The sequence below is a fragment of the Rhamphochromis sp. 'chilingali' genome (genome assembly GCF_963969265.1).
Source record: "Rhamphochromis sp. 'chilingali' genome assembly, chromosome: 18".
Classification (NCBI taxonomy): Eukaryota; Metazoa; Chordata; class Actinopteri; order Cichliformes; family Cichlidae; genus Rhamphochromis; species Rhamphochromis sp. 'chilingali'.
This window is the reverse complement of record NC_137945.1, coordinates 21,008,546-21,030,503: the sequence shown is the minus strand read 5'-3', so window position 1 is coordinate 21,030,503 and position 21,958 is coordinate 21,008,546. Positions and strand designations below refer to the sequence as shown.

The 21,958-nt window shown below is 41.2% G+C and overlaps 1 protein-coding gene across 8 annotated transcripts in view; it reads left to right on the top strand.

Annotated features, from left to right (window-relative positions):
- The window catches only part of pmfbp1 (polyamine modulated factor 1 binding protein 1), a 93,496-nt gene that overhangs the window by 8,761 nt on the left and 62,777 nt on the right, over window positions 1-21,958 (top strand). For 2 of the 8 annotated variants that reach the window (XM_080864997.1, XM_080864993.1), the window contains exons 3-7: window positions 2,476-2,546; window positions 8,248-8,371; window positions 9,694-9,873; window positions 16,746-16,799; window positions 16,913-16,996. In XM_080864997.1, the coding sequence (XP_080721123.1) occupies window positions 2,476-2,546; window positions 8,248-8,371; window positions 9,694-9,873; window positions 16,746-16,799; window positions 16,913-16,996 (513 nt within the window). The remainder of the gene's footprint in view (window positions 1-2,475; window positions 2,547-8,247; window positions 8,372-9,693; window positions 9,874-16,745; window positions 16,800-16,912; window positions 16,997-21,958) is intronic. The other 6 variants (XM_080864999.1, XM_080864996.1, XM_080864994.1 and 3 more) reach the window with 5 other exon arrangements.

Below are 21,958 nucleotides of genomic sequence, written 5' to 3'. Positions count from 1 at the left end.
TATATACCTACTGCTAACAAATGAGTTTACTGTGGTCATAACCTTCACAGGGCTCATTATCATAGATTGCAGGCCTTTTCATAAAGCTGAGACCACAGGTGACGGATTACTAACGATGGACACACACACACACACACACACACACACACACACACACACACACACACACACACACACACACACACACACACACACACACACACACACACACACCGTGATCTGTAATGAGACCTTATTCCGGACACCCAGCCCAGCTGCCTGTAAATTTCAGCCGTCACTCTGCCATACATACTTAATCAGCTAATGTTGTTTTATTTCTTATTATTAATTTCCTCCTGTTTCTGATTTATCTAAAGCCCCCTGCATCGCACCAATATTTTGTCTCCTTTACAGTTCAGAGAGGCAGAGAAAAGGAGAAAGCCGCACGCTTATTCATGTACTTAGGGGATTGCATCAGTAATGAATTGACTGGCTTTTTAGGCATACATAACACAGCCTACTACTCACCTTAATAATGTAAGCAGGTCGTAACTCCTGCTAACCCAAGGGTATATATAAGGCCTGCACGCACAGTCGCACACACTCCTAAACACACATAGCCTACCTATATTAGCCGCTGACCTCTACGTTTTCCAGGTCCTCTCATTGTCACATTGCAGGTGCATTAGAATATGAATATTTTATGATCGTGTGTGGCTTTTGTGTGTGTGTGTGTGTGTTTAAATGTATATTTTTATAGATGTGGTTTGGTAAACAGATTGATTACTTAGAGGACGGACAGCTTGGCTTTTTATATTACTTTCTTATAGACCAGTAATGCTATGCTGGTATTATACAACATAATATTCAAACGTGCCATCACACAGGAGGAGTCCCCATACATAAATACTGCCAGCAGGTTAAATTGCACTAATATGTGAGTGAACACCTTTTCTGTAATCATCATTCACCAATCAATGTCCTTAATTTAAAGTTTTCTTCAAGTTCATAGTAAAGTGGTGGCAAAAATGGAAGATCCAGACTCTGTGTGTTATTTAATGATTAGTCTCCTTTAAAACAGCAAAGGCGACCTGTATAATTGTCTTTTACCATTAGGCCTTAAATACTACACATTAAATGAACTGAATCTTATCTTTACACATGCTTCAGATCCTTTTTTTAGATGGTTTAACTTGATATTTTATGCACTCCATATGTGCTCTACTGCTCCATATCTTATCTCGCATGCACACAAACGCATGGTTATACACATAAACACACTTAACATATACATAATTGAAAAACACACATGCACGCACACACTCATGGCCAAAAGCAAACGAACAGACACACATTAACTCACACACGGGGGATATGTGTTGACCTGTGAGTCATTGCTGTCAGCATTGATTTCCTTTTCCCGGAGTGACCCCTGTCACCACGGCGATAGAGTGGCCGATATTTTACCAGCGGTGCCGGGCCTCTCTGTTTCCGTGGAGCCTCCTGCCGCTCTCTCCTTCTCTGGCAGTCTTTTTCTTTGCTCTTTTCAGCTGTTGCTTATTGCCCTTGTTAATTTGGCCCTGTCCTGTCTATTTCTTCCCTCTTTTTAATAGTCTGGCCTAATAAAAAACGCTGGACAATCAGAACTATTTACTTTTCTTTTGAACTCAGTTAATTCCTTTGCCCCCCTTCTATGCTGTTCTCTTTTTTGCACAGTGTGAATTGACCTCACAATAACTGTGCTGACACATTTTTCACTCGTCCTTACAAATTTTCATTTGAAAAAAAAAAGACATGCAGACAGGATAATGGCAAGGGGTATTTTGAATTGAAACTATATCTGAGAATTGTGTGTCTGTCTGTGTTTGTGCATAAGCTTTTGTCTGCATATGCTCTGTCTTGCTTTCTCTGTCCTCCTTTCAATGCACTTGACTTCCCACACTACTGTATTGCTTTAAAGATGTTCTTTAAAAAAAAAATCTCTCAGGAGGGAAGTCGAATTATTAAATCAGTTCTATCTCCATTTTAATCTTGGATGCTGGGTTTGAAAATGAGGAATGATTGTTTTCCTTCAATTTTATTTATGCAGTTGCTGTATATTAATGTCTTCTTTCCTCATGATAATATTATCATGCTGCTGCGGTCAACAAGATGCAAATTCTTAGCAATTAGTCAGGGGTGACACACTTCACACCTTTACCCCTGGGCGCTGTCGGACTTCATCACGGTTTACACCCGAGAAAATCAATTTCTACAAAACTATTTTCCTTTATTTAGCAGTGTATATCTAATAAACAGAAATTTAGGTTGTACTGAAGTGAATATTGAACTATTTGGATATGTTAGAGTTCAGAGAGAACGTATTATTTCTTGGGTGTACTACTTTAGCATTAAAATTCATTTCAAGGTGTATGGTACTGCATTATAATGCTGCAGTTACTACAAATACACTAAACAGAAATAAATAATCAGGATGTCATTTTCTGTGTATCCTAGGTGTCTGAGGCTGGGTTGAAGCCTTTGTTGCTGGATGAGGTCACTGGACCTGTGGCTCACATCCCACGCAGGTTTGTATTACCTTCGCTTCTCATCAGCTAGGCAGTTTTTTTCTTCGGAGAAGTTTACTTTTGACTGAAATAATGATTAATTTCATGATTCGACCACACAAACTCACTCACACACATGCACAGGTACCCCACTGTTGAGAAAGGTAGCAGAGCTGGCCTCAGGGACTGTGTCTATCCTGAGGGAGCTTGAACTCTTTAGGGAGTCACTGCAACACCACTGTCCCCATGGCAATATGCAAATCCCTATATGATATTTCCCACCATGCAATGCTCCAAAGCCCCTAAAGACGTGTTCTGTTTTGACGTTAGATCTTCCCAGAGAGATAGATTTTTATTTTTACATTCTGACAAAACTAATGAAAGTAGCATTTTAGAATCTTTGTGCTCATACATATTTATCTAGTTCACACTTTTTCATTGCCAGCTAGGCACATGGACTCACTTGACCAGTAAGAAGTTTGATAGGAAAATCAATTGAGAAGCATTTGGATAATTTGGACAATTTAAACAACCATCCAAATAAAAACTCATTCAAATTACACCTTGTCTCGTGCTGTACATATCATTGTTTTGTTCTTTGCCTTTATAAAACAGCTGCTGTAGCATCACACAGCTGTTTGATGCTACAATACAACTCAATCTCTCGATGTCCCGACACTAAGAGATTGGCCGTCTGCAAGTTACGCAGGTGGCACAGCAGCAGCAGTAATTTCATTAATTATTTATATCTTCTGACATGCCATTGTGATCTTAGGTATTAACCCAAATGCTTTTCTCCAAGCAAGCAGCTGAGCTGCTGTGCACAAATTCATAGTTACCCTTTGGCAACAGAGCAGTTATGCTTAGAATGAAGTCAGCATTTTTATCCGCAGCAGAAGAGTCAAAATATAGGTTAGTTTCATCTAGAGAATGCCAATATGTTTTCATGGTGTATCAAGTGATTATTGCAGGAAGTGGTCTGATTTTAAAAAGCAATGATGTATGCTGTAGAGTTATTGAAATGTATTGATTATGTCATTGAAATTACAAAAAAAAGTGAATAATCTGCCCAAATTTTAACTAAAGACATTGTCCCCGTTTCTACTGCCTGCAGTAGATCATGTGTTCCTGACCTCACTACACAAGAGCTCCTCCTCCTCTCAAACTCCAGTACAACCCCTGCTGACAAGTAATGCCTTTGTCATCAAAGGTGACATTATAATATTTACTGACCTAAAAGAAAAACAGTTAATTTCCAAACACATGGGTATTATTGCAGTTGATATTTATTTTTCACAAGCTGTCATATAATAGCTAAAAAAACACATCCAAATATGGTCAAAAGTGACAGTCGGTGGTTTGACAGCCTGCAGCGCAGCCAATTAAAGCACCCAGCTAAGCAGGAATCAGTGGTCTGGCACAATGTGGCACAGCCGAGTTTGTGGCTATACGGGGTTTCTATGCCATTCCTGTAAAAGGCACTGAAGGGTGTGATGGATCCTCAGTCAGCGTACTTGCTGTCAGAGATGTGGGGCTTTGCATCACACCTTGAGCGTTTTAAATGGCTGCACATATAATAATAATAAAAAAAATTAAATAAATGAAATGAGTAAATCAGGTCTCCTGAAATGAAATGACAGGCAGGTTGAAACAGCGGGTGAGTGTGTGTGTTTCTTGCCACCAGCGTCAACATTAAACGCATCAGATTGAAGCCACCCTCCAGGGTAGCATCACTCAGCCAGGTGTGTGTGTGTCTGTGTGTTTGTGTATGTATGCGTGTGCGTGGTGAAACCTAAGTCTTTTATCTACTTTTCCGTTTTCTCTGTTTTTTTTTGTTTATCTACAAATTTATTTATATATTTCAGTTGAAATGGTGTACATAACACACACACAGACACCCCCGACACACATACCCACCCACCCACCCCCCCACACACACACACACACACCCATAAACCCCCACACACATTGATCTATCGGTGTATTAATGTGTGAGTGAGTGTCAGTTTTTATCCCAATTATTTTTTAAATTATTTCCCCTTAGTATAATCTCCAGCAGTTTTTTCTTACACAGGAGTTAACTTGAGTGCTGTTTTCCTTTGCCAAAAGCAGTCAAATGCTGAAAGTTAGTTAGGAAAGAGAGAGGAAAAAAGCTCTGACAGAATATCCTGATTCTCATTTGGGAAAGGTAGGAACTTCACTTATGTGAAACTTAGGCGGTATCCCTCAGTGAGACTGTTCTAATTCAAAACTCAAACTTTTCTCTGTTAACAGAGTGATGAGATACATGGGCTTCAAGAGACTAGGGGGGTGGGTTCATCATTGTTATATTATTATTTTCTTCTGGCGCTGGTTGTTTTTCTGTTGTCCAGCTGGTTTTCCAAAAAGCTACACACTCTTCACCATTTTCTTCAGCACTGACAGTGTACAGTAGACTCTCTACCTCTGTATCTATCTCTTCTCTTTCGTTCTCTCTCTCTCCCACTTCTCTCTCAGGACGGGAGGAGGATATGTCTCTTTTTCTCCATATTGACTTTCCCAGGTCAGGCTCCTCTTCTCCTATTAGGCCAAGCTAACTGATCAATACGAAGGCCTGGTGGGCTGCTGTACGGACATGCAGACATGCACACACAGCGGGCCGTGCCGCGGCCAAGTGCCACGCTAATTAACAAACAAACACACAAAGCAGAACACGCGCAGCGCTCGTATCTACCCATTTCCAAATATAAGCACACACACTTCTTAACGATACAGCTGATTATTAAAGCCATGGCTAACATTTCTACATGTATGAAAAAGTCGCCGACATTAACAAAAGTCACGAAATGAGCACATTGATTAGTCAGTCGTGTGCGAATATATGAAACTTCATCCAGTTGGTTGCTTTTCTGTCAAATACTGAGATGCAAGAAAACTCCTCCTCGCCTCTAAAAAATCTTCTCTCTTCTCCTCCCCTGCTGTTCTCCCAGCTGATGAGTTGTGACATCTGCAGCGCTGCGACATGGATAAGCAGCTGCCAGAGATGGAGCTAGGGAGGAATGATGGAGAGAAGACAATGCAGGAGATGGGTGAAGAAGGGGGGGGTGGGGAAGGGGTGAGGGATGCTGACAAGCAGCAACAGTTAGATGTACAGTGAGGTGGGGCGGTGGGGGGCATGATTGCATTGCGTGTGCATGTTCCTAAATGTGTATATGTGCATGTCTCTGGGTGTGTATGTGTGTGTGTGTGAATGAAGCTGTGTGGGCATATGAGCATATGTGTCTTTGCATGGCAGCGTGCCAGGCAGTGCCATCTGGCTGCTTGACAGAACTCCTCTCATTAACGGGGGAGGTTAATTGCTGTGGCAGCGCCCAGGCTGTGTCAAACACCACCCTGGGGACACGGAGGCAACAGACTATCTACATGTTGGTGTGTGTACATGCACCGACACGTGCGCGCTTGTGTCTCAAGCATAAAACGCGGAGCGGGAAACCCCCAGCCTTTTTCCCCCCACAACATAAAAAGGTTAAAGCGAACCCGCTGTACTATATGTGAACCCCATCGTGTGAAGAGAGTCTCAAGGAGGACTTGTGTCCTTTTTTTGCGTGCCAGGTTACATAGATGTTCAGATTATTCTTATGAATTATGCCTTGTTGCTGTAATGATGTAGAAAGAATTGGGTTTACAGAGCCAATGTCTATAGCCCTGGGGGCAAACACATATGTATACACGCTCACACACCCACATGCACAGCGTGTTGGGGGGGAGTGGTGGCAATTTGCATTTGTTATTACTGCATATTCATGACTAATTTTGTTAGCCTTGCTTAATAGGGCTGAATGACAGGTTGAGAAATCGAGAGCCTGCTTTAATATCACATACAGTCACAGTAATACACACACACACACACACGCACAATTCAGTCACATTCACTCAACCTGCTCACTCTGTCCACACAGTAATCATAACAACACTTAATGCTTTTAATAGGAATTCTCTGTTCCTCTGGTGGTGTGACATTGTGTCATTTGTTTACCACAAGTACTTATTGTATATTGCAATATAACAAGCCGTGCAGCCTTATTTGTTGCATGCATAATAATGACCTGCAATATTATGCACACACGCACGCAGATACGTACGCACTTGAATGGCATGAATAAATTAGCATGTTGACTTGTTGCAGATCAGGATTTGCTGCATGTTTTCATTTTGATTTTCCCAAAAGAAGCAAAACTGTTGGAAATGAAGGATCCTCCTCTCCTTAATAAATTCAGTTCCATCCATTAATGGTGCAGAAAATAGAGGCTTATGTGTCGTTAAGTAACACAAATTATAGTTATTTTATTATTTTTGTTTTTTTTAATCCTTTGACTCTGCATTAGTTGTGTGTTCATGAGTTCTTGGACAAGATAAGAACAGTGTGGTTTTAAAAAAAATCTTTGTTTTTGCAGCGAGCATATGCTTGCACGCACTCACATCCATTTTCCAAGTGTCTTCCTTCTATAGGAAAATAGGTTTTAAATTAGCTTGTTTTTACACCTAAGTTTTGCACCTCTGACTAAAAGGACCTAAAGAAGTCATCTTATAATAAATGTTAGCATTTCTTTTCCTTTTGGTCTTAAATGACATGTTTTGGGCCAAAAACCATCCTTCTACACATACCTATGTGTTACTTAGGCTTCTATATCACGGGTTGTGTGTTGTAAATTATCACCTTAGCTCGGTGATTATTTACAACAGAGGAAAACTCTACTTACGATTAAATAAAAAGACATCAAGTGGATTAATAACAGCAGAACATACACGTTCCCATTCTCCTATCGAGGCAGAACCAGACTATAATCTAAAGTCAGCTTTCACTGTTTCCTCTGTGGCTTTTACTCCATTTGACTGAAAAGTTTTTTTTTTTTTTTTTTTTTTTTTGCCAAAGTGAAAGATTTAACTCTCAGCGCTCTCTATCCACTCACATGTCACTTTTGTCAAATCTTGCCTTTCCTTCTCCACTTGGTGTGAAAGTGTAGACACGCTTGATCAAATGTGAGTTTAACATTTTTAATCTGTGCAAAGTTTCATCAGAATAGCTCATCTCATGAGGCTGGTAAATATGAAACTGTGTGTGCGTGCGTGTGCCTGCGTGTGTCTTTGTACGTGCCCGTGTGTTTGTGAACAGTACCACACAGTGCCGTATGATCTGGGGTTTTTTTTCTCTCTCTTTCCATCTTGGGTGTGTGACAGCTGTCACTGGTGACTCAGAAAGGTGTCTGGGCAGAGTTAACGTATTTTCACCGCTGGGAGACACACAGACTTATACACATGCATGCACACGCGTGCGCACACACACACACACACACACTGACGGAGAGAAACACATATCAGCTCTGGTTGCTGTCATCTAGCACAAATTTCAACAGGCTCAGCATCTCTTTGCTGCTTTTGAATGAGATGTTTTTGAATTTTACACCTTATACATGTGCTGCATGTTGCTTACACATTCCTGTTTTATCCTGCATCAGTTGTTAAAACAATTTGATTAAGGATCAAAGCTTATACATTGTGATGGAAACAATTATATACACTGCAATATGCTGTGGCTTTCATCTCTGTAATTCACATCACTTAATAATGCACTCTGTACTCACTATAAACCTGAAAAGAGATATTTTCCTTCTATGTTTTACATCTATCTGCTTGTTCAGTAGTTCACGATTTCCTTCCTCTTCCTTATGCTTTTCCGCTATAGCAGTGATTCCGTGGACCAGATGACGTCTGAGACGGAAGATGTGAAAATCCAGCTGCAAACCAAGGACATGATCATCTCGGATCTGGAGAGGGAGCTCACAGAGAATATACAAGGAAAGCAAAAGGTAACCGACTTGACTTGACTTGATTTTAGCACATTCCAAAGAATGAGCTACCGGGATCACGCCACAAAAATGCAAACAAGACATTCTGTCGTTTGCACGTAATTGTCTGGACTCAAGATAGTTCCCCAAAAAAAGCAAGACAATGTAAACAAATCTCTTTTTTTTTCTCATAGCAATTGTAAGGTTGAAACAATTAAATGATTTGCTAAGAAATTGTTTCCTTTTTTTGCAGCATTTGTTGAGAAGGCTGTTTAAAAGGTGGAGGAGTCTTTTTTTAATTGTTTTTTACGATATTGGTTTGGCAGCTGTGCTACAAGCTCTCCATGTGCAGTCAGGTTTAACAGGAAGCCATGGCGTGTGTGATGAATTACCAGCATATCTCAGAGCCCTGGGTAACAAACATGGCATCGCCGTTCGGGATTAAAAGGGAGAGATTTTTACAACCTTCCCACACCTCCTTACAGGGTGTCACTAAATTATACCCACTGCTGTTTTACTGTCTTCTGTGGCTTATGGTTAAGGCACACGTAAACACACACAGGCTTGCAGAAATACACACATGCATTTGTGCTTGTGGTAAACCCAGGCTTGTTGGTTGTTTATGTGTGTGTTGGCTGGTTACTGTTTGTTTATGCTGCTTGTGAGTTGACTCATTTGCACTGCCGCTAATTAGTGGTTTGTGTGATTACAGACAGATCCGTAGAGAAACAAGTAGAGTAACTGGAGCTTGTTCTGTTAATCACATTTTCAACAAATGGCTATATATTTTCTATTCCACTTGTGTTTCTGTTTAGCTGGTGCTTCTGCAATGCAGATGCGCAAACAGATCTACAGGACACACAAACACACACGGAGCCTTGGTACATGTGAGCGCCATAACTTAAAAAAATACTGTTTGTTAGCACGACGACACTATCAAATGAACAGCTTTCTAGAACACGTGGCCAAATTAAACTATAAATGATATATATTTACAGTATACGTTGTATTTTAATCTGCAGTATGTGAACTTCTAACTATGAATTTGTCTTACACAACCCAGGCAATTATCGCTCAGGCTCTTACAGTTGTAATTACATGGACTTCTATTTTAAAATGAGACATTAAGAATTGATATAAAAATGTAATTTTATTCATTCCAATTCATTTCAGATTATTGCGAGACATTTATGAAAAAGTAATCAAAAGCAATTTGGAAAAATTGTATGAGGAGTATTAGCCAGTGAATAATTCTCAATGAAAATAAACCTTTGTCTCTTTTGGGGGGGGGGGGGGGGGGGGGGGGGGGGGGGGAATCAAATTTTAATTCCTTTCTGGCGAAGACTGCGACGCAGGTGCTGGAAAGCGGTGAGAGGCTGGTGCACCTGCAGAGCGAGCTGTCTTGTCTGCGGCGGATCCACGAAGACAACATGAAGGAGATTGCTGAGAAAGACATCTGCATCACCAAACTGCAAGCTAACATTCAGCTCCTGCAACAGGAGGGGGCTGACACGCTTGCTCAGGTGTGCAAAGGCTTACACGTGTACTATTCGGGACTGCTGTTTGCACACATACACATGCATGTGCCACGCATATTGCACATGCAACAGCTATTAACGTGTGGTGTGATAAAACATACATTCGCTCACTTAGTGCCAGTCAATTTAGCCATCTTTTTTGCATGACCCACTTTTTCTTTTACTGCCTTGCAGGATGTTGTGTTGCGATGGGTCTCTTGATGTTTCAGATTAGTTTTTTTAGATTATGTGACTGGTACCTCATTTGTTCCACAGATTGCAGAGATGTGACTGCCTGCACATTTCTTTTTTTCTTTTCTTCTCCTGTCTGACTTCAGCTCTCCAAGCTGAATGTAAGAACAAATGAGCTGCAGGAGGAGTTAAAGAAGAAAAGAGGTGCTATGGAGGTAGAGGGAGGATGAGGAGAAAATAAAAGATAAAAAAGGAGCGTTAAGAAAAACAGATGAGAGGAGAAGGCAGGAGCAACTGAAGACAGAGGAGTGGATAAAGAGTGGAAGAGGGGGTTTGAGGAAGATGGAAAAGACTATATCCGGGCTGTTTAAAAGTGCGCTAAGAAGGCAGCTGTTTTGAATTCTGAGGTGAGTGTATTAATGCACTCTGTAACTTAACAAGAACTACTCATCAGCGGGTAAAACTGCAAACTGGGTTGCCAATAAGAAGTTACACACCTTCATCAAGTTTCAGGATGATTAGATTCTTTTGATCATTGATATGATTTACATGAAGTTTCTCTCTTTACAATTTTATACACGTTTATATCAAAATCCTAACTTAGTGTTTCAATGTTAAGACTTTTTTTTGGATGATGGACATCCCTTTATTGAGCAGACTTAATATGTTTACCAAAAACAGTACAGCAGATAGCATATTTACGCGTATGCACATACACACACTTACACAGTCCTAGAAAAAAACCCCAACAAAACACTTCACCTTAATTCAGACCTCAGACACTCTCTCCTCTCCCCCCCCTCCTTCCATCCTGCCATCTCGCCACAACCGCTCCAAATTAATCTGCAAAATATTGATTTGAGGACCAAGGGGGTGGGGGGGTGGAGGCGCACGATTGCGGCCGCATATTAATACGAACAAGCCGCTCTTCGTCTCTCCTCTATACTTTAAGATCCTCATATCTTCATAATTGATTAATGTTCCTTTGTGAAGTGGGGATGAATAATACATTAGTGGGCCTGCTGCACCCTCAGGCTGATGAGAAAATGTTTAATTTCAGTAAATGTAGCGCTCCTTCTCTCTGTTTCATTTCCCTCTCTCTGGTTATTTGTGAGTGCTGGATTGTGTTTGTGAGTTTTCACTTGCTGACGACCGGAGGAGTGCTGTTGATTTGCTTCTTCTGTGTTTACTGTCGGCTTTAAGCGCATGTTGAGCATCACAAACAAAAGACAGCATCTGCATTTGCAAACACGAATGAATAAATTGGTGGTATGAGCTCAGCATTGTTCTATTAACTGATATAACTTCAAGAGCTGTGTCACTTTTACAGGGCTGCTTGCCTTGAGAGAGAAATCATCCCCCTCTGACTTTTTTTTTAATGTGTGTGTGTGTGTGTGTGTGTGCACATTGCATCAAAATGTGCTGGAAAGACCATTTGTTATCAGTTAGCAATCACTAAGGGTATGGAAATGTGCCATAAACCCACCTGATGAGGAACAAGTAGCCCCCTCCGCAACCTGGAAAAGTGCGAGGAGCTTGACATTTGTCAGCTGCCCCGACTGGCACAGCCTGGCTCCACTCAAGCTCATCTGGTTAACAGTGCTAATTATGCTAATCAGAAACCTAATGATGATGATGAGGGGGTTTAAGAGCCACAGCATAGCAAGCTTGGAGTGTTTGTGTGTGTTGGTGGGGGTGGTAGTGAGGGGTGGGGGGGCTGGTGGGGCTGAAGTGCCTGGCACCTGATGGTGAGCATCTGTGTGTCGAACAGATAAATGATGAAATCAACACGCGCACAGGCGCCCACAGGTCTCCCTTCATGCCTACTTAGCTTTGCCTCGTTTTCATTTGAACTTATACCAGCGATGAAGGGGGTCCATACACACAGAGCGCTAATTGAATAAATAGCACTCCTCCGTTAACAAGGATCCTAATTAGTTATGCTAATCAGACTAGATAACCCAATTAACCCCACAGCGAGGCAGGGTGGGCTCCTCTCTGTGTGTGTTTATGTGTGGGTGTGGATTTATGTGCCTGAGAGCATATCAGAGACACTTAAGAAAACACGTTTGCCTAATTACTTTTCAGAGACGAGCGTTTATGCTTTTTTCATGTCCTTATTGTTCTGCAGTTAAATGCAGGATATTAAGCTTTCCAAACTAAAGAAAAGAAGGATTGAACAGTGTTTGTTTTTGGGCTTTCATATATGGGGGATATCTGCATTTATATGTATTTCTCTTTGCCTTCTGCCAGCCTGTCTCTCAGTTAGATCTACATTGACATGTATATTTTTACAACTATTATGGTTGTTTAAACAGAGTGTGTATTTGTTCAGAGAATGTCTGGCTGTTCCATTAGTTTATGTCCTTGGAAATACAATTTGGCCTCAAGTTCTCTCCGTTTATTTAAAACCTTCAGTCAGCGTTCCCCTCCTAATAGTGAGCCGTGTTTCCTCTCGTTTAGCTCCACCACTCATTATCCGGGCCATGTGGAAGAGACAATGTTTAGAGAGAAGAGAGGGGGACCTGGAGAAGGACAGCAAGAAATGGAGGGAGAGGGAGAAAAGGGCTAAAAATAAGAGCGAACCGGAGAGAAAAAGACAGAGGGAATTAATGAGTGACTGAAAGAGAGAGAATGTAGATTGTCTCTGAACCTGGCCGCAGCTGCTTGTGCTTCTAATGAATGGATGGGGGTGGGGGTGGGGGGGACCCGGACAAGACTGTCTTTGTTGTGCCTGTGCCATAGAGAGAGTGAGAGCACAACAGATTTATGTCTTACAGGAAGTCTCCTAGATTTGTGGTGTCACAAACCGCCTACCCCAAGTCAACTTCATGCTCTGGCTTTTAATTAATAGGCAGCATTCATGTATATGTATCTGTTTGCCTCTGTGGCATGTGCCTGTTTTTGAACATTTAGCCATGTAGTTGATCATGTGTGGTTTGGAAATGACTATTAGTTTTGACAGAACAGTACTCATCCTGTCTTCCAGTTTGGCCTCTGCATCTGACATTGGGAGACGTTTAATTAGAACAACAGCTTCCGAATAATTTTGCATTAGATTTATACTTTGTTTAGGGCCCTTAGAAGAGTGGCAACAATGACATTTTCACATATACAGGCCTGTCTTTTGGATTAGCCTTGCTTTTAGTTTTAAGAACAGTTTCAGGGCTACCCTCACATTTGACTTAAGCTGCTTTAGAGAACAAATACTGTAAGGTCTTAAATGCGGCACCCAACCTTAGCATTAGGTCGTGGCACCTTTGCTAATGTGCTAATGGAATTCACTGCGGTGCGCTTAACTGCTGGTCTTAATGTCCAAAACGTGCACTTTTGTAATGGGAAGCCCAAACAGTAGAAGCTACTCCGTGCATTGCAGGTCTAGAACGGGGGGCGAGATGCTAATATTAGCTCGGGCTCACATCAGCTGAGTCATCTCCTCTGTGTCCTTGGCTTATTAACTGATTTAAGACTGATTAGATCAGTCATGCACAGACGTGCACAGGCACACATGCGCACCAAATTTGAATATCAAAATGGAATTGCTTGACCAGTGAAAACTAGATTAATTCAAAATGTTTGCATCAAGGTGTAGGTAAAACGGATGACTGTGCATATTTTTAATGCACCTTGCAGCATTTAGAGCCATTTATGACATTAACTAAAGCTCATGTTATGCAAACACATTTTGCAAGTCAAAGCCACTTATGTTGAGAATGCATGATGCTCCTTTTTTCCCTCCTTCGCCTTGATTTGACGTCATGAGATCATCAGCATAAGTATTGATTTTGCACTCCATTAAATGGAGTTTGAGTTTGCTACAACGTGTCTCGTCTTTTCACAATAACATGCCTAAGTAACAAGAGAGTGTTGTTGAACTGTTTTACGGCATTGTTATATCTGGGCCTTTTTTTAATCACTAGCTGCAGAGATACTTCAAATAGCTTGATAATAAGAAAAAAAAAAGATAATTAATTTCTGCGCGGACACATTGTGGACCCTATACACCAGAGCAGCATTAGCTTAAATCCCTATTTATCACCTGTAATTGTTCCTTGATCTCACTTCATCAAGGTTATGTAAACAGATTAGATGTTGCTTCGCTCCCAAGAAATTACCACAAATAGCTTTACTTCTCTCCAGTCTCCAGAAAGCATCAAGAACTTGCACTGTTTCTGCCTGGTCAAATCTCCTGACAACCTAACAGCATGGGTGGCGGTGCACATTTGGCACAGAAATCTCCCTCGTTCTCAGTCTTAATTTGAACAAAATAATTTCTGTTGTTGTGGTTGATGTGAGAAACTACTGAAGTTTTCCACCTACTTGATCAGCCCTGAACACGATGTTACAGTTACACAGCTGTCCTGGTAAATAAGAGAAAGTTGTCTGTTAGAGTTGGTTGAGTCAGCCAGTGTTAAATGTGTATGCCTGTGTGTGCTCTCGCACAGGACTGATTGTTTCTACTTCTCTCTGTATATGTGGCAGTTTCCTCTCGAGATGTTAATTCCTCTCCTCCCTGTTGTTGTCATGCTTCCACCAGCAGTGTCTGCACCGGGGAGACGAAGACATATTGGTGTTAATGAAAAGCCCTCCTAAACTATCCTCCCCGCATGAATGTTTAAACATGCTTGTCATAACATTCATTCGCTCACACATGACAGCTAGCATCTGCAGCTGCCTTGCTCGCCCTCAATATTTTATCATACCATCTCCCCTAACCCTACACTAGCACAATGCCTGTGTGTTAGCAAACTGAATTATAATGACTGAAAACAGGCTGTGTTCAGACCCACTGCCAGCACAGGCCATGCATAATGGATTCAGTAACACCAAAAGTCTCATAATGGTACAATTAGTCAATCTTAAATATGAAAGTAATAAAGAAAGGCAAAACAAGAAGCCTTTTTGTTTTTTTTCAAGTAGCAAAAAAAGAAAAAGAAAAGGAGAAATGTACACAAAGATAATGAGAGAGAAAAAATGCAAAGTAAGGACAAAATGTGTAAAGAAGGAAAGAAAGAGAGAAATCCTTGTGTCCATTTACAGTATGCTATTCCAAAGTCCCATAACGCTGCAGGTCAGCAGTTGTGACCTTGGTGGTTTTGACAGAAATGATTCACCATGGTAACGGTTGGTCTGCAACCCTCACTACACCCCCCCACCCCTTATCATTCCCCAACCTTCCTTACCGCCTCTTTTCCAATTTGATTGGATGCACAATTGAAATGTCATGCCTCAGCAAAACGCATGCACACGCACCCGATCAACCACAGTGAAAAAGTGGGGGGGATAAAAGAACTGGACATGTTATACACTTCAAATTATAAATTAAGAGACAGGTCCAGTGCACGCTGGAAGAAAAGAGGGGTTTTGGTCGAGCGTCGAATCGCTTGCATTTCAGGTAGCAAGGATAAATATGCATATATGGCTGAAATCATAATCAGAGCTATAGGGTTAATGTTGTGTGATGTACCAGGGGACATAGGCACAGTGCATCAAAACAGTGAAGGGAGCCATAGTCACTAAATGCAAAGTCAAATGAATATTAATGCAGAACCAATTACCTCAGAGAAATGTTGTCTGTAGGTTAACTTTGCTAACACGTGTGTCTCACCTTTACCGCAGTAGAAGCATTGGGGGATGGGTTGTTGAGGGGCAGCGCTGATGTGTTAGTTTTCTTCCTAACAAGCTTCTCTGTCCCTGCTAAAATAGAATTGTTAAGCAAACAGCTACTCCTCTCCACTTATCTTATTTCAATACGATGCAAGATCCAATTTTTAAAGAGAGGGAAAGTGCAAAGTGAGGGTTACAATTAGGGTGTTACTTGACTGTGGCATTTCTTTAAAATACTTCATAAGCAGCAAAACAAAAAAAAAGTATTTTGCATGTCATACAGCAATGCTAAGTCTCCTCTTTCTCTTTATTTCAGTCTTTAGAGGTGAGCCACATACTTTCTTGTTGTATGAGCAGCTTAGCACAGAGCAGCACTGATCTATGCAGGTGCTGATCTGCACAAGTGACTGTGCCACACTTAAAGCCCCTTCTAAATCAGTGTTAAAGCCTTGATAATAGACCTCACTGACCAATTGATTGGCCTTCATATGTTTACAGCTCACTTTAATTGCCTCAAAAATACCATTTATCAGCCAAGTGTGTCCACATATGCATGTATGTGTGAGTGCAAGCATGCCCGTCCATTGACAAAAAGGCTTATTGATTTATCAGCATCAGGATTTGTCCCGTTCACCATACATAAAACCCCTGCGTATGTGCTGTTCAAAATGGGAAATGGCCCCATTGATTCCCTTAAGTTGGAGCCCAAATGCTAAAGATTTTTGGATAAGCTTTCTCATTACTTAAGCTGAAATCAATAGGGGAGAGCATGGGTCTAATGAATGAACGGGCCACAGATCAGATGGGGTGTGCTCATCCCTGGCCTGTCCGGGTCGATCCGAGTATGTGTGTGTGAGTGCGTGTGTGAGAGAAAGAGAGAGAAAGAGACATCCGCATGCACTCACACAAAAACGAGCGGACTATTTGGACATCACAAATCTTTTTGTCTGCCTCAGAAAATTCACATTTTAGATCCATTTGTGTCTTTAGGTCTTTCTGCTCACTTGACCCACTTCTGTGCCTTTAGCTTCCACTGCTTCTCGATCCACATTAATGTGCCAAAAATATGTTCTTTTCAGAACCGGAACCATGTGTTAAAATCATGCAAGACACCAAACCCTTATCCATGTATGGTATGGAAATAGTTTAAGCCTCAAAAGTCTGCGTATGGAATTTCAAATATTTGTTATTAATTATTATTTGAATCGTTCTACTTTCCCTTTGCACACTTTCTTTCCCTCTGTAGTTGGAGGCCAGCAGGAAGCAGGTGGAACGTCAGAGGAGGGAGTTATCAGAGCTTCACCAGAAGGAGGAGACACTTTTGTGTGAGGTACAAAGATAAATCATAAACAGACACACACATGCATGCACGTGCACACAACACATATACACACACACACACACACACACACACAGAGGAACTAACTCGGGATTTAAGATTTAAATACTCAGCATCTACAAATAAAATCTAGATTAGTCATAAATCTTCATGGGAATGTACAGTAATATCGAGTGCATGTGGATGTGTGTCAGCCAGCCAGCTGGTGGAACCAAGAATGTAGCTCACACACGCATACGCGGAAACTACTACCCCTCTTAGTCGCAGCCCCTTTGGCTAACCATTTGGTTTTTCCACTTTCCACTCTTTCCACCCCTTTGAAATATCAAAACAGCACAGAGTGGTGTATCTCTTGAAAATTGTTTTTGGCTGAGTGTGCAGACGCTTCCTCTCAGAGTACATTTACCAGACAACTTCTAACAGTTTCACTTTGTGACTTGGCCAATTTATGGAATTAACTCGATAAGCCGATATTACAAACAGTTGTCACTGCGATTAGTTAAACCAAGGAGTTGCTCGCTAAAAATTAGAAACCTGTAGACACCTAACGCTGATGAAAAATTAATTAAATCATTAATTAAATAGATTTAATTAGTAATATTGCAGTTATTAAATATCACATACACATGAAGCAGGAAACTTAGGAGCTATTTGGTGGATTTATAAACTGTGGCTTTAAGTAGGATGAGCAGTCAATAAATTGTGCATATGAGCACTATCAACAAAGAACTCTGGATTATCACCACTAACCCAGCCCACTTTTCAAACAGTCAACTCCCTATCCCTTCCCCTACTCTCCACCAAGGTGTCCCGCCTTTTCAACTCATAAATATGGAAGGCAAAAGATGATGAGATTCAGGGACAAGAAAGGAATCAAAATCTATTGTAGCGTGTCCTTTTCCCCGTGTAAAGTTTGGATTAAATGTCACACATTAGCATGTGAACTTTTAAATGAGCTTGTTTGCTCTCCACGGTGTGGGGCATGTAAATACCCATCTTGAGAATGGAATGGGGATTTCGTAGTGGAGGCGGTGGTGCTGGTGGAGGTTCTCAAGAGTTGCAGAGTGTAGGACACATTTGAGGGTTGCAATGGGCAATTAGACCCCACCAAGGGACGGGTGTACCAAACAGGTCTATTGACTGCAACCTGAAGTGACAGACATTAGCAGATGGGAAATCTCACTAAGGGATGTGGCTTCTAGTGATTTATGTGAGACAGATGATTGACATGAGAAAACTGACACACACTGTCATGTTTATTTCTGGGCAAAATCCGGTCAGAGTGAAAAGAAATATGTAAATGTTTAGAAAACCACTGTAAGTTTGTTTGATCAAAAAAATTAACTGTTGAAATTTTTATGTACTTTTTACTTTTGCATTTTCATTCTATAACACGTTTAATACGCACTGCTCAAAAAATTAAAGGAACACTTTGAAAACACATCAGATCTCAATGGGAAAGATCATGCTGGTTATCTATACTGATATGGACTGGGTAATGTGTTATGAATGAAAGAATCAATTGTTTGATGGAAATAAAAATGATCAACATACAGAGGGCTGAATTCAAAAACATCTGGAAAATCAAAGTGAAAAAAAGGATGCAGTGAGTGAGTCGATTTTGTTGAAATTTCTTGTGAGCACCTCAAAATGGTACTCAGTAATTGGTGCTTGTATTCATGTCTGACAAAACTGGACCATGCTCCTATTGAAAGGACGGATGCTGTCCTGAGGGATCTTCTCCCAGATCTGGACCAGGGCATCACTGAGCTCCTTGACAGTCGGAGGTACAACCTGACAGCGTTGGATGGACCAAAACATAATATCCCAGAGGTGCTGCATTTAGCTCAGGTGAGGGTATCAGTTCCTTCATCCTCCAGGAACTGCCTGCATATTCTTGCCACATAATGCTGGGCATCGTGAACTAGGAGGAACCCAGAACCCACTGCACCAGCATGTCTGACAGTGAGTCTAAGGATTTCATCCCGATACCCAATGGCAGACAGTGTGCTGTTGTCTAACCTGTAGATATCTGTGCGTTCATCCATTCCTCACCACCAAACCGCTCATACTGAACGATGAACAGGCAGCATAACGTTCTCTACGACTTCTCCAGAGCCTTTCACGTCTATCACATGTATTCAGTGCTTCGATCTGTGAAAATTAGAGGGTGCCAGTGGTGGACTTGCCAATTCTGGTATTCTATGGCAAATGCCAATCATGTTCCACGGTGCCAGGCAGTGAGCACAGGACCTACTAAAGGACATTGGACCCCCAGGCCACCCTCATGAGGTCTGTTTCTGATTGTTTGGTCAGAGACATTTACACCAGTGGGCTGCTGGAGGTTCTTTGTTGCTCCGTCAGTGCTCATCCTGTTCCTCATTGTACAAAAGGAGCAGATACCGGTCCTGCTGATGGGCTAAGCACCTTCTAAAGCTTTACAGCGCTCCTAAAGTAACTGCCTGTGTCCTGGAATCTCCTACATGCGTTTTGGAAGACACAACAAGCCTTGTGGCTATGACACATATTGACGTGCCATCCTGGAGGAATTGGACTACCTGTGCAAGCTCTGTAGGGTCCAGGCACCAACTCATGTTACCAGTAGTGACACTGACGTTAGCCAAAAGTAGTGAAAAAACAGTCAGAAAAGATGCAGGGAAAAAATGTCAATGACTTGGACCTTTAAAAACTATTTGTGGTTTAAGGGTTGTCTCATTGTTGCCCCTCTAACTGCACATGTTGTTAATTGTATTTACACCAAACTGGTTAACAACCCCCTCTGCTACTTAACTGACCAGATCAATATCCCAGAAGTTTTACTGACTCTGATAAAAAAGTGTTCCTTTCATGTTTTCTGAGCAGTGTATAAGTTCGAGTTGAAGCTATGGAAATAGCAAACATATGGTAAAGACCATAAAAAACAAGCATGTGTCGCTAACACTCACAGAACCTCAGGGTTGAGAGCTCACCAAGTACTATTGTCAGAATATGTGTGTGTGTGTTGACGCATGACCGTATTGTGTATCATATTTGATAACCAAACACCATAATATATGTGCACATATTTCACTGACTATGATTCCCTTTGTTTTAAAATGTGAGTCTGCTTATTTATTGACATAATTTCCTCTCACTGGAGGGCTTGTGTCTATAAAACACATTAAAATCATATTGCAATCTTTGGTTACCCAGGAGTAGCGTCATAGTTCTATTATACTCACTGAACAACAGCATCACAGCCTGTTTATCAATCCAATATCTCATAATGTGCTCTCTGCCTGGTCATTTTGAATATAAAAAGATCTCATACTCCCATTGTACCATATTTCCTATATTTAGTATTAATCTCTTGTACTGACATGAATCTGACACATCCAATATGGCATTTGATTAGTTGTTTTTGTTTTTTGTTTGTTTTATTTATTTATTTCTGAGTCTCCAGGTGATATTAGATACACATGCCAAGCTAGTATTATGTTGGTTGTTTCATCTGAGTATAAAAATGATTTAGTGTGTACTCAGCAGGCAGTGTCATTGACTAGCTTTAATTTCACTGCAAGGGTGGGCTTTATTACTCTGCTACTCTCTAAATATGTGTATGTGAGTGCATGTGAGAGAAAGTGTGTGTTTGTGTGTGTGCGCGTGTGTGTGTGTGTGTGGAGTGCCCCCCCCACACACACAGAAAAAAATAGAAAGTGCAAATGAATGTTTCTGTGGACATTCGTTCTGTCTCTTTTCATGCTTATTATCTTTGCAGCATGCAACGTCTGTGCACACATGTGCTGAGACTCTCTTTCGCTTTTTGATGAGCAGAGCTTTCCTAAACCTAACCAAGTAGTTTTCAATACCCAAAGCTAGCAAAGGTAAGACAATAAACTGCAAGTAAATATGAAACCTGCACCCAGAGAAAACTCAATTTTCAGTCTCAGTGGTCAAAAATCAGGTGTGTCTGAAATGTGTCTGATCTTGTTACTCTTGGAGTGGACTCCGAGTTGAAACACCCCCAAAGCCACGTGGAAAAGTTTTCACAGTACTCTATGAAGTCCTGGGAAGAGTCACCGTTATCAGATGTATCTTGAATGAATGTTTTTTTGTGTTACTTAATTAGTCTCTCACATCATTGTGTATGAATTTTGGCCCATTCATCTTTACAATGTTGCTTCAGTGCATTTGCAGTGATTTGTTTATGCACAGCTCAGTTTTGGTCCTGCCACAGCATTTTAGTCAGGTTGACGACTTTGACTGGGCCTTTTTTCTGCCAATTTGTGCAGATTTGCTGCTGTCACTGTTCTGTTGCATGACTCAATTTCACCCGGGTTTAGCTATTAAACAAAAGGCTTAACATTTGCCTATAGAATACATTGCAATACAGAGGAGTTCATAGTTACCACCTGCAAGGTGCCCAGATCATGTGGTTCCAAAACAAGCCAAAAGCCTGTGGTCACCCCTATTAGGTGTTTGGCCTGATAGGCTGATTGCTTTTGGCCAAACATGGCACTGTGTACAACTCCACTTGGATCTCATCTGTCCAAAACACATTGTTCCAGAAGTCTGGTGATTTGTTGAGATGTAACTTTGCAAACCTACTGCCATGTTTTGCCATGGAAGGACTGCCAGGAGAAGAGGCTTTCTCCTGGCAGTCCTTCTAAACAAGCCATACTTGTTCAGTCTTTTTATTGTACTGAAATGAACATTATCATTTCACATGTTAAATGGGGCCTGTAGAGAAGTAGCTTTTGGGTTTTTTGCTGTTTTCCAGAGTGTTGCATGGTTTGACATTGGGGTGATTTTGCTGGGAGGTCCACTGCTGGGAGGATTATAGCTTTGTGTTAACATGCATCTGAGTGCTCCAGACCAGCAAACTTCCCAAATATATGTTTTTATTAAAGCAACTGATGATCAGTTAATCAAGTGGTAAATGGTAAATGAACCACATCTTATGTAGTGCTTTTT